This window comes from Helicoverpa zea, chromosome 28, assembly GCF_022581195.2.
Source record: "Helicoverpa zea isolate HzStark_Cry1AcR chromosome 28, ilHelZeax1.1, whole genome shotgun sequence".
Lineage (NCBI taxonomy): Eukaryota > Metazoa > Arthropoda > Insecta > Lepidoptera > Noctuidae > Helicoverpa > Helicoverpa zea.
This window is the reverse complement of record NC_061479.1, coordinates 3,024,012-3,042,449: the sequence shown is the minus strand read 5'-3', so window position 1 is coordinate 3,042,449 and position 18,438 is coordinate 3,024,012. Positions and strand designations below refer to the sequence as shown.

At 38.5% G+C, this 18,438-nt stretch overlaps 1 protein-coding gene across 1 annotated transcript; it reads right to left on the bottom strand.

Annotated features, from left to right (window-relative positions):
* Window positions 1-3,313: 3,313 nt before the first annotated feature.
* On the bottom strand, window positions 3,314-17,486 carry LOC124643777 (fatty acyl-CoA reductase wat-like). Its single transcript, XM_047182857.1, has 9 exons — window positions 16,985-17,486; window positions 11,679-11,892; window positions 10,929-11,053; window positions 10,357-10,515; window positions 9,741-9,850; window positions 6,056-6,123; window positions 5,303-5,495; window positions 4,571-4,760; window positions 3,314-3,968 (listed from the first exon to the last, which is right to left on the bottom strand). Exons 1-9 carry the CDS (start codon window positions 17,152-17,154, stop codon window positions 3,614-3,616), a joined length of 1,584 nt encoding a protein of 527 aa, XP_047038813.1. The 5' UTR covers window positions 17,155-17,486; the 3' UTR covers window positions 3,314-3,613.
* Between the last annotated feature and the right edge of the window lie 952 nt (window positions 17,487-18,438).

The following is an 18,438-nucleotide window of genomic DNA, read 5'->3' as shown; positions in this document are numbered from 1 at the left end:
ACTAAGTTACAAATATCATAATTGTTTGTCTTTAGTTTGGTTTAAAATTGTTAACCAGCAAAACAATATGATTAAGTGATTGTCAAATAACTTTGCCTCTCTGAAGTTAGCTAATAGTGACTTTAAGATAGTCCAAATGTATGAACAATATATGGAAGCGAGAACAAAATGACTAGCGGAGATGTCATAACGCAAAATCTCCTAAGAAAGTAGCGCGACAACATGCGGGTGTTCGGGGGACGAGGAACGTTACTAGCTCCGCCCTTATACGTCTTCTATAGAAATCACCCATTATTTTTAAAATAAAACCACCAATAAATCAAGACCAATCTTTGACCGATTGGTTTTGATTTGACAAGGAACCCGAACGTCTCGTTATTTCTAGTAACTGATCACGCCTACCGTACGTTACTTGACCTACAAGAAGGCGCCTGACCTACCTTCCTTATGGCATCTCCGCTATCCTTCCTTCCTCCGTGGAATGCGACATGAGAGCAAACTTATTTGGTAGGAATCTAAATAGTTATAAAATTCAAAATTTAAAATGTATTTAAATAAATATATGTATGTATTTGTAAGTTAATGTTTATGTAAGTAAAAGTCTGATTGCCAGTCAGTTTTTAATTGTTTTTGAAAGAAAAGTGATATGTAAATAGTTATGTTATATAATAAGGTATTTGTACAAATAAAGTCTATTTTTTGTGTTTAATCTTTGCTTTTAATTTCTACCCTTGAAATGTACAATTTTACGACCTTGATAGCGCAATGGTCACCATGCCTGACTGCCGAACCCGAGGTCCCGGTCGATTCCCGGTTCAGTCAATCATCAGTTGTGTTAGCACACATACCACAAGTTAATTAATAACTTACAATGGGGCTAACCGACCATGTGTGAAAAGGTGTCACGACATTATTGATTCATTTAATGTTTAACGTTAAACTTGAAAATAGTGCCATCAGAACAATGAACAGAAATAATTAAACGACTTTCTATAGGTTATAGTTCGGCCATTCAGAGAATGCGTTCCTGACACGTCGCGATTGAACGATACTAACAGCGATTTACTTGCGTTGCAGTTACGATAAAAATATTTTTGCTGGTTGTTTACCGTTTTAACAATTGAGGAGCATTAAAACAACATTATTATATCAATAATCAATGAATGTAGTTACGTCGTCAGTTCAATCGCGACGTGTCAGGAACGCATTCTCTGAATGGCCGAACTATAATTAAGTATGTCCTTCAGAAAAACATTATTAAATAGGTCAAGCCATCACGTGCGCGAATGAACTCGACAAAATAGTCGCGTCGTCACACAACAAAGGTCAGAATTGTCAGTAGAACTTATAAGTAGAAGAATATAAAAGAAAATTATGGGCTGGTTAGCTCATACATTTTAAATGTATAGGTATTTTTAATCACTGTTGAATTAAAAATCTTTTGAGGAGTCTGAGGTTACCTTTATACGTTGTTTAAATATCGGGACATCTTTCACATAGGTACAATTGTTAAGAGGACGAAATGGAATTTTTGGCGCCAAGGATCTCAATTTTTCTCAGTAAATACAAAACGGATCAAAATACAACTTGGTTACCTGAAAGTTCATGATATAAACCTTATTTTGTTAGACGTAGAAACATGATTAGGTAACTTTTATAACAGAGAAAAATATATCAAACATACCTCTTTTTAAAAAGAGATTCACATATTATGGGCAAACGGGACCGATTTAAGCCTCTTAACTTTTTTAGTAGTTGAGTATATACATACTCTTTAAAATTGTAGAAGGAATTTTTATCAAATTATCATTTCTAAATAATAAAATTACAAAACCATTTTGTCGCTTACGACTTTTAGTTATAAGCTAGCGCGCGTATTGTTATCCTCATACGTCTTCTATAGAAATCACCCATTATTTTTAAAATAAAACCACCAATAAATCAAGACCAATCTTTGACCGATTGGTTTTTATTTGACAAGGAACCCGAACGTCTCGTTAGTCCTAGTAACTGATCACGCCTACCGCACGTTGCTTGACCTACAAGAAGGCGCCTGACCTACCTTCCTTATGGCATCTCCGCTATCCTTCCTTCCTCCGTGGAATGCGACATGAGACAAATGACTGACTTCAGACGAGCAAACTTATTTGGTGGGAATCTAAATAGTTATAAAATTCAAAATTTAAAATGTATTTAAATAAATATATGTATGTATTTGTAAGTTAATGTATATGTAAGTAAAAGTCTGATTGTCAGTCAGTTTTTAATTGTTCTTGAACGAAAAGTGATATGTAAATAGTTATGTTATATAATAAGGTATTTGTACAAAATAAAGTCTATTTTTTGTGTTTAATCTTTGCTTTTAATTTCTACCTTTGAAATATACAATTTTACGACCTTGATAGCGCAATGGTCACCATGCCTGACTGCCGAACCCGAGGTCCCGGTCGATTCCCGGTTCAGTCAATCATCAGTTGTGTTAGCACACATACCACAAGTTAATTAATAACTTACAATGGGGCTAACCGACCATGTGTGAAAAGGTGTCACGACAATTGATTCATTTAATGTTTAACGTTAAACTTGAAAATAGTGCCATCAGAACAATGAACAGAAATAATTAAACGACTTTCTATAGGTTAATTAAGTATGTCTTTCAGAAAAACATTATTAAATAGGTCAAGCCATCACGTGCGCGAATGAACTCGACAAAATAGTCGCGTCGTCACAGACAACAAAGGTCAGAATTGTCAGTAGAACTTATAAGTAGAAGAATATAAAAGAAAATTATGGGCTGGTTAGCTCATACATTTTAAATGTATAGGTATTTTTAATCACTTTTTTACACTCGGAATTTGGTCAGTTGAATTAAAAGTCTTTTGAGGAGTCTGAGGTTACCTTATACGTATAAATATCGGGACATCTTTTACATAGGTACAATTGGTAAGAGGACGAATTGTAATTTTTGGCGCCAAGGATCTCAATTTTTCTCAGTAAATACAAAACGGATCAAAATACAACTTGGTTACCTGAAAGTTCATGATATAAACCTTATTTTGTTAGACTTCAAAACATGATTAGGTAACTTTTATAACAGAGAAAAATATATCAAACATACCTCTTTTTAAAAAGAGATTCACATATTATGGGCAAACGGGACCGATTTAAGCCTCTTAACTTTTTTAGTAGTTGAGTATATACATACTCTTTAAAATTGTAGAAGGAATTTTTATCAAATTATCATTTCTAAATAATAAAATTACAAAACCATTTTGTCGCTTACGACTTTTAGTTATAAGCTAGCTCGCGTATTGTTATCCTCGCCCCGCTCAGACGCTCCGACCCCTTTTGGCGCCTTAGATGCGCGTGCCGGTTATGGAATTATTGTTGACCAATTCGTCGCCTTAAGCCCTATGGTAAGCTATTTAATAGCTTGTGTTATAGGTGCTGGCACAACTGAAAAACTACATATATATTCATAAATACATATATACTCATCTTATTTTTACTCTGGTTTTTAAATCTAAAATCAGCAATGGCTGTGAGTCGAGACCTTCCATTTTTTATAATAGTAGTAAAGAAATCATTAACAAATAAAACGACAAAAAATACATCAAAACATATATTTAAAAACCGCCCAAAATACAGAAAACAGCGTCCACCAAATATAGAAATACAACACAAATATAAAGCAATTTGCTATGTAAAATAGCTTCTGATTTTTTACCGCAACAGAACTACCTTTTAAGCCATCTTTTAGAATATATTTCCTTACACCAATAAGCCAGATTTTCAGTAAATCTGGCTTAGAAACTTTCTTCATGTCAAAATTGAATATTGCCTTGTCGGTATCGGACATGCTATCCATCATAGATTTGAGGTTTTCGTTACCAAATTGCCAAGAGTTGGATAGAAAATATCTGTAGATGAATGATAGTTTGTCGATTTTTGTGTATATTGAGACAAACCTGAAAAATGGAAAAATCCGAATTGAGAATCTTCTTTTTTGGGAGTCGGTTGAGAAAGTATTGGTCATGTAGTCAGTAGTCGTGGTGGCCTAGTGGGTAAAGCACCAACCTCTCATGTATGAATGTGCGAGTTCGCTTCCAGGTCAAGCAAGTACCAATATAACTTTTCTAAGTTTGTAATGTACTTTCTACGTGTATCTTAGACACCAATGGCTGATAAAAAGTATCGCGCGGAACTGGACTATATAGTCTGAAATCACCAACCCGCATTGAGCAAGCGTCGCGATTAACGCTCAATCCTTCTCCGTGTGAGAGGAGGCCGCAGCCCAGCAGTGGGACGACAGAAAGGCTGTAATAGATGTAGTCAGAAGCCACAAAGTCTGACAACCAGCCTCACCAAGGGTATCACTGTTTGAGGAGGTCAAATAGGCAGTCGTTCCATTGGGCACACTGGTACTCAGCTGCATGCGGTTAGACTAAGGCTACATCAACGTAGTTGGGAAAAGACTAGGCAGATGAAACAAAAATATCTACATACATACACACATAACAAGCCAAAATGAGGATCTCCTTTTTTAAGTCGGTTAAAAAGCTATACTTACGGTGGTATTCCCTTGGCTCTAAAAGGCAATACCGCACAGACTCCATCGAGCAGGTACGCGGGTATGTAATGTATTAACCATGTCAGGAGAAAGTATTTCAGTTTGTTGCTTGTTTCTATCAAGTAGCAGTACCAGACTGCTTTAACAGAGGCCAGTTGTCTTGAATTGTTCATCACGTCGCGAGCGAGTTCTGAAAAAGAAAAAAAATGAACGGTTTTAAGTACGAACAAAATTAGTGTATTCGCAGGCAATCCAAACTTGATCGCTCAATGTGATATTGAGATTAGATTTATGTTTTCCGGCATTATCTACTAAGTACTTCCAAAGAATTTAGTTTGTATGATACAAGAGTATTAGTCAGCAAGTTTTATAGTGTGAACTTATATATATAGTGGAAACTTCACAAAGCACCCGTGAGTCGGAGAGCACTGCACCTGATATGTCCTGCGCAGGCTGGCTGATCTTTTTAGAAAGAACAGCCACCGTGGCCCACAATAAATTTGGGAGCCAATTTATTTGTATGACCTACTGGGTCCTCAAGTTTTTAAACCCGGGTCTATAGAGACTTTTATATGACGAGAAACTCATCATCCTCCGAGCCTTTTTCAATCATGTTGGGGTGTCGGCTTCCAGTCTAACCGGATTCAGCTGAGTACCAGTGCTTTACAAGAAGCGACTGCATATCTGACCTCCTCAACCCAGTTACCCGGGCAACAATGACGTGAAACTCACCCCACTTAATAAACATTTCCTTATCCGTCACAGTATAAATTGGCACGTCATTGGTAATCTTCCTTCTGTCCATGGAGTCCCAGGCTGCAGTTATAATGGCATTGTTCACCAAATCTACAGGTGTTAGAGCTAACCCCTTGTGGATATCTACGAAGAATACGTGTAGAATTCCCAAGGCTACTCCTACTAATATCTGGAAATATGATGATCATTAAATTCTTTCTCCTTCCTAACTTGAACCGTCTCACTGCTGGTTGAAGGCCCCCTAATTCGTCTCCACATCTTTCGATCTTTCGGCCATCGCAGACGGGCAAGGCTTCGGAAAAAATGGCGGGACGACCAGCCTACAACCCTGATTGGTGGCAATGATGATCACAAAGGCTTATTTCAATAGAAGTGAAATTATAAAACATAGTAGGTAAGTAGACACATCATCAAATAAGTTTTCCTACCTATTTTTTCTATTTATGTAGATATCAGCAGTTTTGTGTTTACGTGGGTTTCACCCGCAAGCTACTTCTCGCAGACCGATAAAAAGCTTTGTCTTAATAATTCAGGCTTTCAGTTACCCCTATCCTCCAAACCGAAGCAGAATGGAGAATAGAATTGTTGCTCCGTTCAGGAATACCTAGGTACTACTTAGTGGACGTAGAATTGTTGAACAAAAATTTTGTTGGTTAGGTATGTAATTAAAAACTTCTGCTCTCCGCTTTCCTTTTAAGATAATTTTTTTGCCAAGATAAAATCCCTTACCCCACTGGGTCCCATGACGCTGCTCATGTCTAACCAGCCTGGCATCGGCTCTCGGTAACCGCCTACAACTGAAAAGGTATATTTTTTATCATTCCTTTAAAATCTCTTAATTTTCGGACAAATCGAATATGGTGGAGTCGGCTTCTGCAACTTCAGACTCAAGATTTTTGATCTTATTCAGCAGTTTTAACGCTAAAGCGTAACCAACAAGCAAACATGTGCACATTATAAGATATTCGCTAAATGAATCCGAGATAAATGTTGACAATATAATAAGTCGATATCTGTGATTAGGCCGTTTACACAAATTAGCAAACCTAGTCAATTTTATTAGGGAGATAATAATAATGATGTCTGACTTAGCGCACGAGGTTGTCGCCATGTGAAATGTCGACACGGCTGTCATTGTGCCGATTGTCGTTACGGCCAATGGTCTAATAGCCAAGAGCCTCGACCAACACCTCAGGAGGCTCTCGTTAGGCGGCTGGATCAAGGGACTGATTCAGAAGGCAGTACTCCTTGATACGGCGCGTATTGTGAGAAGGTTTCTGTCTCTGGGACCCTAACCACCGGTACCTTGGACCCTGTGCCCGATATTGGTGGCCATCTATTTTTTATATTTTTAAATGTTTTTTATTTTTATAACTAGCTGTTGCCCGCAACTTCGTCTGCGTGGGCAATATAGAATCGTCAAAATACTACTTATCCCGTAGGTGCATTCTTTCACGTGACAGTATAATTAGGATTAGCACTTAGCAGTCGCAAAGATTCATTGATCAAGGTTGTGTTGTGGATGTGACCATTTACCTAAACAAAAGAAGTAAAGTTTGTGACGTTGTTTAGCCAATTTGGAAAATTATTACGTATGGTGCGTAAGTAATTTTCACAGGAAACAGCTGTAATCTATGTCTACATGCTTTGAGTCTGACAAAGCTGTCATTTGTACATTTTCTGCAGCTGCTGCGACTAATCAGAAGCCAGAAAGTCTGTCAGTCTTACCATGGATATCGTCTTGTGTAGTTGACTGGATTGAAGATAGGTAGATAGGTAGTCGCTCCAAGCAAAATATTGGTACTCAAACAGATTCGGTGACTGGAAGCCAACACCAACATAGTTGGGGAATAGCTGGATGAATGACGACATGAGTCATGATCATCAGCAGGCGCATAGGGTAGGATAGTTTCACTTACTCACTATGGTAAGGCTGACCCCACATTAGGCGTGCGCGATCCTCGGGCGTGTGAGTAGCGCGGGCGTCGCGAGCGCGCTGCGTGAACGTCGCGTTTTGCTGCCCTGCGGCATGTGTGAAGAGTGCAAGCGACGCGCTCGCGGCGAGCACGCGGCGCTCGAGTTGCGTTCTTACCCCTTCGCCCGCTATCCCCGCCGCCCGCTTAACGCCTTAGCAGTTAAACGTCAAGGAGAGCGGCGCGTGCGCGCCGCGAGCGCGCTACGAATGCCGCAGGGCAGCAAGACGCGACGCTCACGCAACGCGCTCGCGACGCACGCGCGGCGCCCGCGCTACTCACACGCCCGAGGATCGCGCACGCCTAATGTGGGGGAGGCCTAAGCCGGGACTCCACCGAAATGTTTGCATTAGTTCACGAATAACGGCAAAATGTACGTATCTGTGAGAGTCCACTTCATGTGTTCGTACTTGAAACCTGCAGTTTTGCCAAGATTTTCAGAATGTACGCTCGCAATTTATCATTTCTTGGTGGAGCCAGCAAATCAAAAGAAACATAAGTGTTGTATACTGTGCGTCACTACCGCACACCGGGAAAATTTCGCTCTTGCGGAGGACGTTTATATACCATATTTTGTGTCACACGTAAACAGGACGACAGTAAGTATCCATTGAAACACTTTCAAAGATTTGATGAACGAACAAATCAGACCTGACTTGGTCACCTGGGGCCAATCAGAGCTTTATGAAGCGATCATACGCTTTGGCTCCTACTGTTATTGTGGTTTCTGAAAATTTATTCACCTCATTCAACGATGAATGTAATTCTGATGGTACTATTAAGAACACTTGCTTAGCGCAGAAGCTGACGTTGGCAGGTCAACTCTTTTGACTTCTCGAATAGGATACCATTGGTTTTTGTGCAATGCACACCTGCAATGCATTCTGGATTAGGATAGGATATAGGTGGATAGGATTTGCAACAGAGAACAATTCTGTCTTTGTGATTAAATGACATCAAAGGTAGTTTTATATAAAAGGTGTTTTTTAGGGTTTTTAGACTCGGGTCTTACTGAGACTGTTCGTAATCGTGAACAGTGTATTTGCGATCAGAAGTTGAAAGTGAGCATGTCTCTGGTATGCGGCGCGTAATTTGTACGTTTTCAGACGCATAAAGCATTTTACGTGTGTATGGTATTAAATAGAGAGAGCTCCCATTTCTTATCTGCACTTTGTATCTGGGCTTGTTTTTAAAGCTACAGAATCCTACATTACCTACCTCACGCTTAGCAGCGCTTGCGAGAGATAGATCCTCATTTCTTCTAGGATTAAGTTTACATATTTTGCATCAGAAAAAATAATTAAGGTCTACTTAATACTACTCACTCAAAGTAATTTGTTTTAAGGCCACCACATTAGTGGAAGATAAGCTAAACTATGTTTATGAAAAGATCCTGATATGAACTCCATCTGTAACTTTAAATGATAATTAATTGTTCCACTAAAGTCATCATTTTTGACATAATGTTCAAAAAATAATTTAGATGGCACCGTTTTAAATTTGGCTGAGAACTATTAATTTTCTTTTCATCAAGGTAATAATTATAGTTGGATTTTGATGTGGCACGGCAAACTGACAAACACTATTGAAACTCTATCGAAAAATTACACTACGTGTTAAAATATGGTGAATTACGGAAAATACACAACTCCATCTGTTGAAATAATAATCCTCTATAAAGAATGTATGGTAATATTGTCATTTACCACCTCGCTCCTTTGACAAATTTGTTGTATTTTATTTACCACAGATGGAGCTACTTTAACCTTGGCTAAACAAAATTTTCATATTTTTTTTTTCTTCCGAAGTTACTTATAAAGGTGTGATTTTCTGTGTAAAGATTAATAAAAGGCCGATCAACTAATATAAGTACAACATTCAAATGTACAGTTTTGACAAATAGATTGCTTGTCGTAATATTTTACATCTTGAATTCACAACATTAATCATATCTTTTGATAGAGTGAATCGATTTCGATGAAACAAAAACTAAGTAATACCCCAAGTTACGTAGAATTTTTGTATATAAGCATTGTCTGCATTTAATTCGTAGATTTTACGTGAATCGCGAACAAACAAACAGATAAACAGACAAACAGACAAACAGATAAACAGACAAACAGACAAAAATGACAAAAATGATGGAAATGGGTTCTGTTAGTTATCCTTTAACATGCTGGCTATTTTTTTTGTCAATTTCTTCAATGTACAAAAATTACTTTTCTACAGATTTATTATATGTATAGATTTAATATTTAAAAATGTAAATAATATGTTGGGAAATAAATAAATGAACTACAAAATGATGTCTGAAAGTCCTAGGATATGTTCTGATTGGGTCTAATATAAAAAAGTATTTTATTATTTTCAGTTACTTAGGCATGATTGTAACTACGAGTGTTAACAGATTTTCGGAAGCTGCCTGTTACACAACGTCTTACCTATAGGTGGTCTGACAACGCAGACGGGGAGGTCGGCAGCATAGATCCTCACCATCTCCTCAGCAATGGCTTTCGTGAAGGCATATGTGTTCGGCCATCCTTTGGTCAACCTGAAGCAGTTTGGATTTTCAAAACTATGTACCTACTTTCTTATTTTATCAAAATCGATATCTTTTTCATTTTGCAGTTCTGGTCTCTTCTTATACAGAGGAATAATGAAGGGAGGAATAAAAACTAAATATCAGCCGACAGATCATCAGGTTAAGCAACACTTGGCGCGTTCGTTCCGTGGATGGTTGACCATCTTGTCGTGACGAGTCCCTTAGTGTTTCGGAGAGCATTAATTGCTGGTTCCTAGTTGGCATTTAAATATCTTTGTCAGTCGTTACTTATAGAACCAAAATGTCTCACAATCAGTCTCACCAAAGAGCATCATTGCCGGTAACTGGGTTGTATGTTGCTGGGGATAAAATAGGCAATCCCGGAACACGGCACTCAGGAACATTGTAGCTCAATCAGTGGAAGAATTTTGGAAAATCTGACCAGCGGTTCCAAAGATTGCTTCCTACATACAAACTTACACCTCTTTATAATTTTAGAATAGAAATAAGCTTACTCCGGAGTAATGCCATTAAGTCTGGTCACATCCATCCGCTCAGCCATGGCTATCATGACGTTAGGAGCCACGGGACATGGATAGAACTGCTCCAGCACATCCTTGCCTATCCTCTCCTCAGTCGCCTGGCTGTATGCTGTGGAGACGTAGACGTAGTTCCTGGAACATAAGGCTTTAGTTATTTGCTAGCTAACTAGGTACTTAGCGTACCCGTATAAAAAGTTATTCATGTGTTGTTCTGTTGTCAAAATCCTTAAGAGTTAATAGTTGCCGAGCGAAACGAAAGTAATTATTTATTGCGCTTCCCCGCAAAACTACAGTACCGATGTAAATGAAATTAAATGTAAATATAGACTATCTAGTTAGAGAAATTTCATTATAAACCTGGAACTTGAAAAACAACGTAGGTTTTTTTATAAAACCGTGGGAAGTACCTAGTTCCCTAGGGACGCGAGTGGAACCGTGGTGATTAGCTAATAGAGGTATATCTAAGTGTAATTACGTTGATATGAAAAAATAGGACATCTTCGCCAGCCTGAACACCATTAATATAAACTAAAAATATGTATCACCTGAGTTTCTTGCATTTCTTGGCTAGTTCCAACGTCTCTCTGGTCCCGCGGACGTTAGTCAGCGTGGCAACATTCAGAGGCTCGTCAAACCGTATGGTAGCTGCCATGTGAATCACAATATCCACCTGAGAATAAAAGTTTTTATCTTAATCTGTCATCCTCAAGTTGAGTGAGTGAGTAACCTAACAAGTTCAAATGTCTGAGATTTCTCAAATCCGCCTGACGGCCTCTGATCTGGATTTGTAAGAACGACTGCTACTGTGTAGGATTTAGCCGGCGTTATGTGCTCTCTTAGGCATGGTGATGTAAAGAAAGTTTCAAAAACCCACGAAGCGGCTCTTCTCGGGAGTAGTACCCAAGCCCCGTGCACAGTAGTCGCGGTATGCGCTTACTGGACCAACGTGGCAGCGATGCAATATAGCCTTCATAAGGACATACCACTGTGGGTGACACCCACTGACATCACTCAGACATGACAGACTCAGACTTTCAGACTCTTACTGACTAAAACCTGTCATGTTCCTTCTTGAGCCCTTTATGTACCAGGGCCGCGGTAACTCCTTCAAACATCCTCCGAGCCTTTTCCCAAACTATGTTGGGGTCGGCTTCCAGTCTAACCGGATTCAGCTGAGTACCAGTGCTTTACAAGAAGCGACTGCCTATCTGACCTCCTCAACCCAGTTATCCGGGCAACCCGATACCCCTTGATTAGACGATAACTCCTTCAAACAATGCCCCGTTATGACTTACCTCCGCTGTGATTGTGGCCCAATCCGCATCACTAAGGCCAAGCCTAACATCAGCCACATCGCCATTGACTGGCACAATCTTGTCTGCGAAGCGAGGACGCTTTTCGCGCACCACGTCAAATGCTGAATCTTGTAGCATGTACTCCAATCTCTCTTGCATCGATTTCCCTTTCTTTGGTCGCAGCAGAAGAAACATTTTCTTCAGTTTACATGCCCTAGAGACACAAAATAATAAAGATAATATATATTGTTAGCTCACTTTATGAAATCTAATAAAAATAGCGTCTCAATCGATAGTCGGTAAAGGCGGCTGTTCTCTCTAAGGAGATCAGTCAGCTGCGCAGGACTCATTATAGTGCACAAGCATTTGCTTGGACACAGGTGCACTCACTATTCCTTCACTCTCATAGCCCGATGGAACGACAATCCGACCAGCAGGACTGACATTTTCATGCTCGTCGAGGTATTCTTCTAGATTCTGGCCTAATAAAGCCATTTCGCCCTGCCTCAGGAATCGAATCCAAGACCTTGTGCACAGCAGTGGCTCATTGCGACTACCAAGAAGGATGCTAGATTCTTAGAGTCTCTTTCTAGCACTTTCGCATTTATAATAGTAGTAGTTGAGTAAGTATAAGGGGCCTGCCGTTAGGCGGGCAGACGCCGGTGGGGGACTGGACGCCATAGATTCCCAAACCACCTCCACTCAGGCAAGGTCGGAGTGACGCTGGGCTTTTTTAGTGGGTATACAGGGAACGTTTGTCCCCCGACGGGAAGGGCATGCGTAATAGCATTTTTTACCCAGCGACCAAAAAAAAAATAGGTAGTTGAGTACCTAAGGATTAAATCATATTAATGCTTGGATTTCCAATAATCGTAATTAATTGTCATTTTAATACCCTTGATTGACCGGTTAGTACCCATGTAAATAGCCGCAAACAATCATAATACTGCTAGTTAATTTATTCTAATTATTACCTGAACTTAGTACCTAAGTAAAGTCTTTTTTAACTTTCTGTTCATTTGTCATACCCTAGCTTAAGGGGCATTTTTTTAATGACGTCCTAAATCATCATATGACCCCTCCCGCTGTGGGTTAGCAGCGGTGGAGGAGTGTCTCTTACTGACTAAAAACCGTCGTGTTTCGTCGTAGGCCTTTTATGTAGGTACCAGCGCCGCGGTAACTCTTTCAAACAATCCCGCAGCCCCGGCAGGCCTTGACCCTGCTGGGCCCCGCTGCGGTTAACTTAAGACGCTGACAGCAATATTTTTTTATCTCAAACAATTTTTTTGTCAAATCTATAGGTATCTACAATTTTTGACGGCGAAAAAAATATTGATTAATCCTACTTATATTATAAATGTGAAAGTTTGTGAGAATGTATGGACTTATGTTTGTTATTCAATCACGCAAAAACGGCTGGACCGATTTGATTGAAATTTGGTATGTAGATAGGTGATACCCTGGATTAACACATAGGCTACTTTTCTATCAACACACCACGCGGGCGAAGCCGCTGGCGGAAGCTAGTCTTCTATATATTTCTGAAAACCTTGTAATATTCAAAAGTTCTTGAAAAGTTTCCTAGATACAAAAAAAATATAATGAACATCATAAAATGAAGATCATTTTATTTTATATCCAACGAAAATATATAGTATTTAATAACTTAACAACGTACATTGATAAAATTTATAACGTTAAGGTATTCATATGTAATTACAGAACTTTGGGATTTTTATTTTTGACTACTCAAAGTAGTTGTAGTCGTAGTGCTCTAGTGGGTAAAGAACCAACCCCTCGAGTATGAAGGTGTGGGTTCTATTCTAGGTCAGGCAAGTGCCAATGCAACTTTTCTAAGTTTGTATGTACTTTCTAAGTAGGTATATCTTAGACACCAATAGCTGATAAAAAGGTGAAGGAAAACATTTTGAGTAAACCTGGACTATTAAGTCTGAAATCACCAACCCGCCTTGAGCAAGCGTGGTGATTAATGCTCAATCCTTCTCCATGTGAGAGAAGGCCGCAGCCCAGCAGTGGGACGATAAAAAAAGGCTGTAACACAACACTCAGCGCATAAAAAAAAATATGGTTGGTAAAACGTTATGAACATTCCGTCACCCGGCTTCTCTTTCGTACATATATTATATTTTGTATTTTGGCTGTCATCAGCGTCCAGAATAATGTTCCATATGTATTGTTTTATTTATTTTGCATAAATTATCGTTCAAACATAACCAACAACCCTGTTAAAATATTCCGACACGTGAGTTGAATATTAATTTATTTTAATATAAACAAAAGCGTCATTGGTAGGACATTCATAGTCAAAATTCTAATTAAAAGGTCATAGGAATATTAAGTATTTATGTATATATATAGTTATATAACAAAATAAAAGTATTTTTTGTTTGTTTTAACTTTATTGTGGGTAAAGCATCAGTCTCTCAATGTGTGGTTTCGATTCCAGGTCATGCAAGTACCAACGCACTTTTCTAAGTTTGTATGAACTCTATATCTTGGACACCAATGACTGATTAAAGGTAAAGGAAAACATCTCGAGAAAACCTGGAAGTCTGAAATCAGCAACCCGCATTGTGCAAGCGTGGTGATTAACGCTCAATCCTTCTCTGGGTGAGAGGAGGCTGCAGCCCAGCAGTGGGACGATAAAAAAGGCTGATGTTAATTGCTCTAGAGGCTCCGAAATTACTGATCCATTTTGAAAAATTCTTCCACTTTTAGAAAGCTACACTTTCCCCGAATACCTACCAGGCTACTATAGGCTATATTTCTACCCGATAAGAGAAGAAGTTCCCTCGGGACGCGGGTGAAATCGAGGGAAAACAGCTAGTATCTAATAGGTACTGTTATCCTTTTTTTAAAACAATTTATTTTCAAAAACATTTTATTTCTTTTAAAAAATATTTTATTTGCAGCAAAATTCGGAATAATAACCATGTTTTGAGGACGATTTTGAGTATGAACGTAGATAGATAATATGGTGGAAAGGGACAACCAAAGAAACGATGGATGGATTGTGTGAAAGTAGATATGGTAAGAAAGAATGTTACTTGTGAGATGACGGCAGATAGAAGAGTATGGAAGGAGAAAACATGCTGCGCCGACCCCGAATAAAATTGCCGAATAAATTCACAAAGGCATAAGGACAATGAGTGCATTAGGACAATAAGTGTGAATATTCAGAATACTGGGGCCTGATTCTCCTAATTTAATCATTTTGTCTGCAAATGATTAACGATTCTAATATGATTGTAGAGCAAACTACCGTATAGACAAAAATCACCAAAATAGCAGACCAATCGCAAACCAATCGAATGTCGTTGGAATACGATTGGTCTTATATTAGTAGCAGAATGCCCGATATGGTTAAAACTGCTATTGCGATCATATTGCGATTCGATTTCTATTCAATTTTGACATTATTAACTTAGGAGAATCGAGTTCCCTGGTTTTTTTTTATAGTTATTGAGTAGCCATTTACGTTGCATATAGGTAGACCTAATTTACAATTCATTATGCATTTTAAAAACTAGCCCACATCAGTTTAATGCTCTTCCTGACGGAACTAGGTACTTTCTGTACTCGGATAAAAAGTAGCCTATATTCTTTTCTGGTGTAGGTATAAGCTGTATTATTACCAAGTTTCATTAAAATCTAATCAGCCGTTTGCACGTGAGGGAGGAACAAATATACTGTTACGCCCAAAGTTTTGCCTTAACATCTAAAGTTAATGTGAATAATTAATTAGATTAATGTTGTAAATAATTAGAGTCACGTTTTAATGATAATAAGTTCAATTGTTCAGTATTACATAGGGGTGTGCTGTGTAATGATGATAATGTAAGAACATCGAAATCATTAAGAAACAGTAAGTCATTATTCCCGTGGAACATGGGTAGGAGCTTGTGCTAGAAATATGGTCTCTAATTTGTATGCAGCCCCGGATCTTCAATTTTTTTAGGCGGGGCAAAAACTGAAAAATGCCGCCCCGCCTACTTACGTACTTATGTTTATTTTCACCAACGAAAGTCACTTTTTTGGTAGGTAAAGGACTTAAAAAAAATGTGTCCAAATCATTGTAGGCTTAAACTGTTCGCCAGGTTTAAGTTATGAAGTCGAGACAGACAGTGCCGGCTTTAACTCTACTAGCGCCCTGGGCGAGATTTCTACGGCGCCCCCAACTGCAATTCAAACCCATACGAAAAACAGAGACATAATATGTAGTTACCGATTGCGCGAGCGAAGCGAGCGCGAATTTTTTTTTTATAGTTAACAAGTCAAAGCAAAAATTACCTAAAATGTAGCCCAATCGTAGATAGCTCTTTGTTGGTGTTGGCGCCTATGAATTAAAATTTTGGGACTTAAAGTAGTACCATAAATAGAAACTAGAAGTTACTTTCTTACTCTTCTTCTCTGCGAAATTTTTTGAGTCTACGACACAAAAGTACCTACATTGTCAAGCAACAAGTAGCCGCGAGCGGAGCGAGCGCGAACTTTTTTAAGTTATTTGTTTGAAGACTCACAAATTAAACTGGGAATCATGTACAAATAAAAAGAAACCGTGATTAGAGCGAGTGCTATTTGTGTTCGTTGATTGGGTGCGTAAAAATAATAAACCATCAGAAAAACAGTACAGAAACGGTAATTTAACCGCGAGCGTAGCGAGCGAGAATTTTTTCACTTAGTTGGAGGATGTTATGAAAAATAATCAAAATTATCAATTAAACATAGCGAAGGCGACTTTTTTTGAAACTTTGCTTGTCAGTATCATGATACAATGGAACTTCCTTATCAAACGGGTGTAATTTCATCGAAATTTTCTGGTGGTGGGGCGTCCCGTGGCGCCCCCTGAGACCGAGGCGCCCGGGTTATTCGCACACCCTGCACCATAGGTTATGACGGCTCTGTAGGTAACTATTATGGTAATCTGTGATGTAGGATTTAAAATCAGGCAGCCGCTTGATTTTGCCGCCCCCTGAATTTGCCGCCCGGGGCATGGGCCCCGGCTTGCCCCCCCCTAGATCCGGGGCTGTTTGTATGTAATTAAAATGGTCCTACGTCTTTCTTCTTCCTCCTGCCCTATTCCCAATTTTATTTGGGGTCGGCGCAATATGTCTTCCGCTTCCATTTTGCCCTGTCACTCATCATACTGACACTCACTCCCTTCCTATTCATGTCATCTTTCAGGCAATCCATCCATCTTTTTTGCTAGACCTGTATCTAATTTTGGAGTGACAAAAGTGCTTCTAGACTTGTAAAAATACTCGGAAATTTTGTCTATCTCTCACCTGAAAAGTTTCTCTACGAGCTGCTTGCCGAGGAAGCCGGAGCCGCCTGTCACGAACACGGTAGCCCCCCGGTAGAACTTCTGAACTACCGAATCACCTCTGTCTATCACATCGTTCATTGGTTGCTGTCTCAAAAGCATTTTAGCCTCAAATTCTTGAGCTGGATCCATGGTTTTTTAACTTAAATTTTAGGTTTTAAATACGAAAACTGATTGCTGTTAAAACTGCAAAGTAGACCCTTTAATATACGTAGACACTTTTTTCAGTCGGATGTTAATTTTCTCTCAATTTTTTATATAAGTTGAGTTTTAAAAAGGACTGTTTAAAAAACTACAATTTTATTTGAAAAAAAAAAAAAATAAAAAGAAAATTAAGAAGATTGTCAAAATTCCCGAAACTCGTGTGAAGGGTTTTCCTGTTTTTGACGTAATGAACAAACAAGTTAAAAGTTGTTTTTTTAATCGAAGGGAAGGCCAAAAGGGAGAACTCGGTTTATTTTTGGTGATCCGTTAAAAATCATTGGACAGAAAATTTTTTCACGAAAACAAACTCCATTGTTTTTTTTTATGACTTGTAAATCACCGGGTTCCGTATATAATATAAAACTGTACATTTCGATATGACGTATCGTATGTATAGAATTTGTTTTTTATCAGTGCTCTCACTATGAATTACGTAATTTTGCCAAGAATTGAAAATAGCCAAAACTTGGATATAACACGACCATTTTGAATTCGTTTGAAAATAGTTGAATGTCCTAATTTACCGAAAATACGCGACTAAATCACATTTAAATATCTATCTAATAATTAGGTTTTAACCCGCGAGGAAAAAAACTTGCACTTTTGGAAAAAATATATACTTAGGTACCTAGTTCCGATCGGATTTGACATTTGACGAAGTAAATGAGACCCTGAATTAATTTAATAATGATAATTAATACGGACTGCTATACAATTTCCATCACACATACGTAAATACCATAAGTCGGTCATTAGACAACAACTATTCTTAGGATTAACTTTGCTCCCTGTGAAAAATCCTGGTGTTTATTTCAACGTATAAATCATAAAGGTAAATAATAATAATAATGCATTTTTCTTCTAAATTCTTAATAAAATTATCTAGACCTGAGAAAATAACTTCTTGGTCTAAATCAGTGGTACCTAACCTTTTAGTCATGAGGGACCACTTTAACTAAAGTTTGTCTTGCCGGGGACCACCTCATCGGTTTACCTAAATTAGCACTCTGCTAAACGCATGTCGGCAGTTGTGTAGGTAAGCAACAAACAAAGAAAAACTTGCCTATGTAGTTTCCAAATGCGCGAGCGCGAAATTTTTATCGGACTTAAAATACGTAAAATTTAACCCAAACGTACTTAACGTTTTGTTTGTTGACAAATGCAAAAATAAGGGCCATAATATAGTTTCTGAATACGCGAGCGAAGCGAGCG

Excerpts from the sequence above, each read along its gene's own strand:
- LOC124643777 (XM_047182857.1), bottom strand. The coding sequence starts at position 17,154 with ATGGATCCAGCTCAAGAATTTGAGGCTAAAATGCTTTTGAGACAGCAA. Across the intron at positions 9,851-10,356 it reads CTTAATGGCATTACTCCGGA|GTTGACCAAAGGATGGCCGA; the intron begins GTAAGCTTATTT and ends AAACTGCTTCAG. Across the intron at positions 3,969-4,570 it reads AGAGCCAAGGGAATACCACC|GTTTGTCTCAATATACACAA; the intron begins GTAAGTATAGCT and ends TCCATTTTTCAG.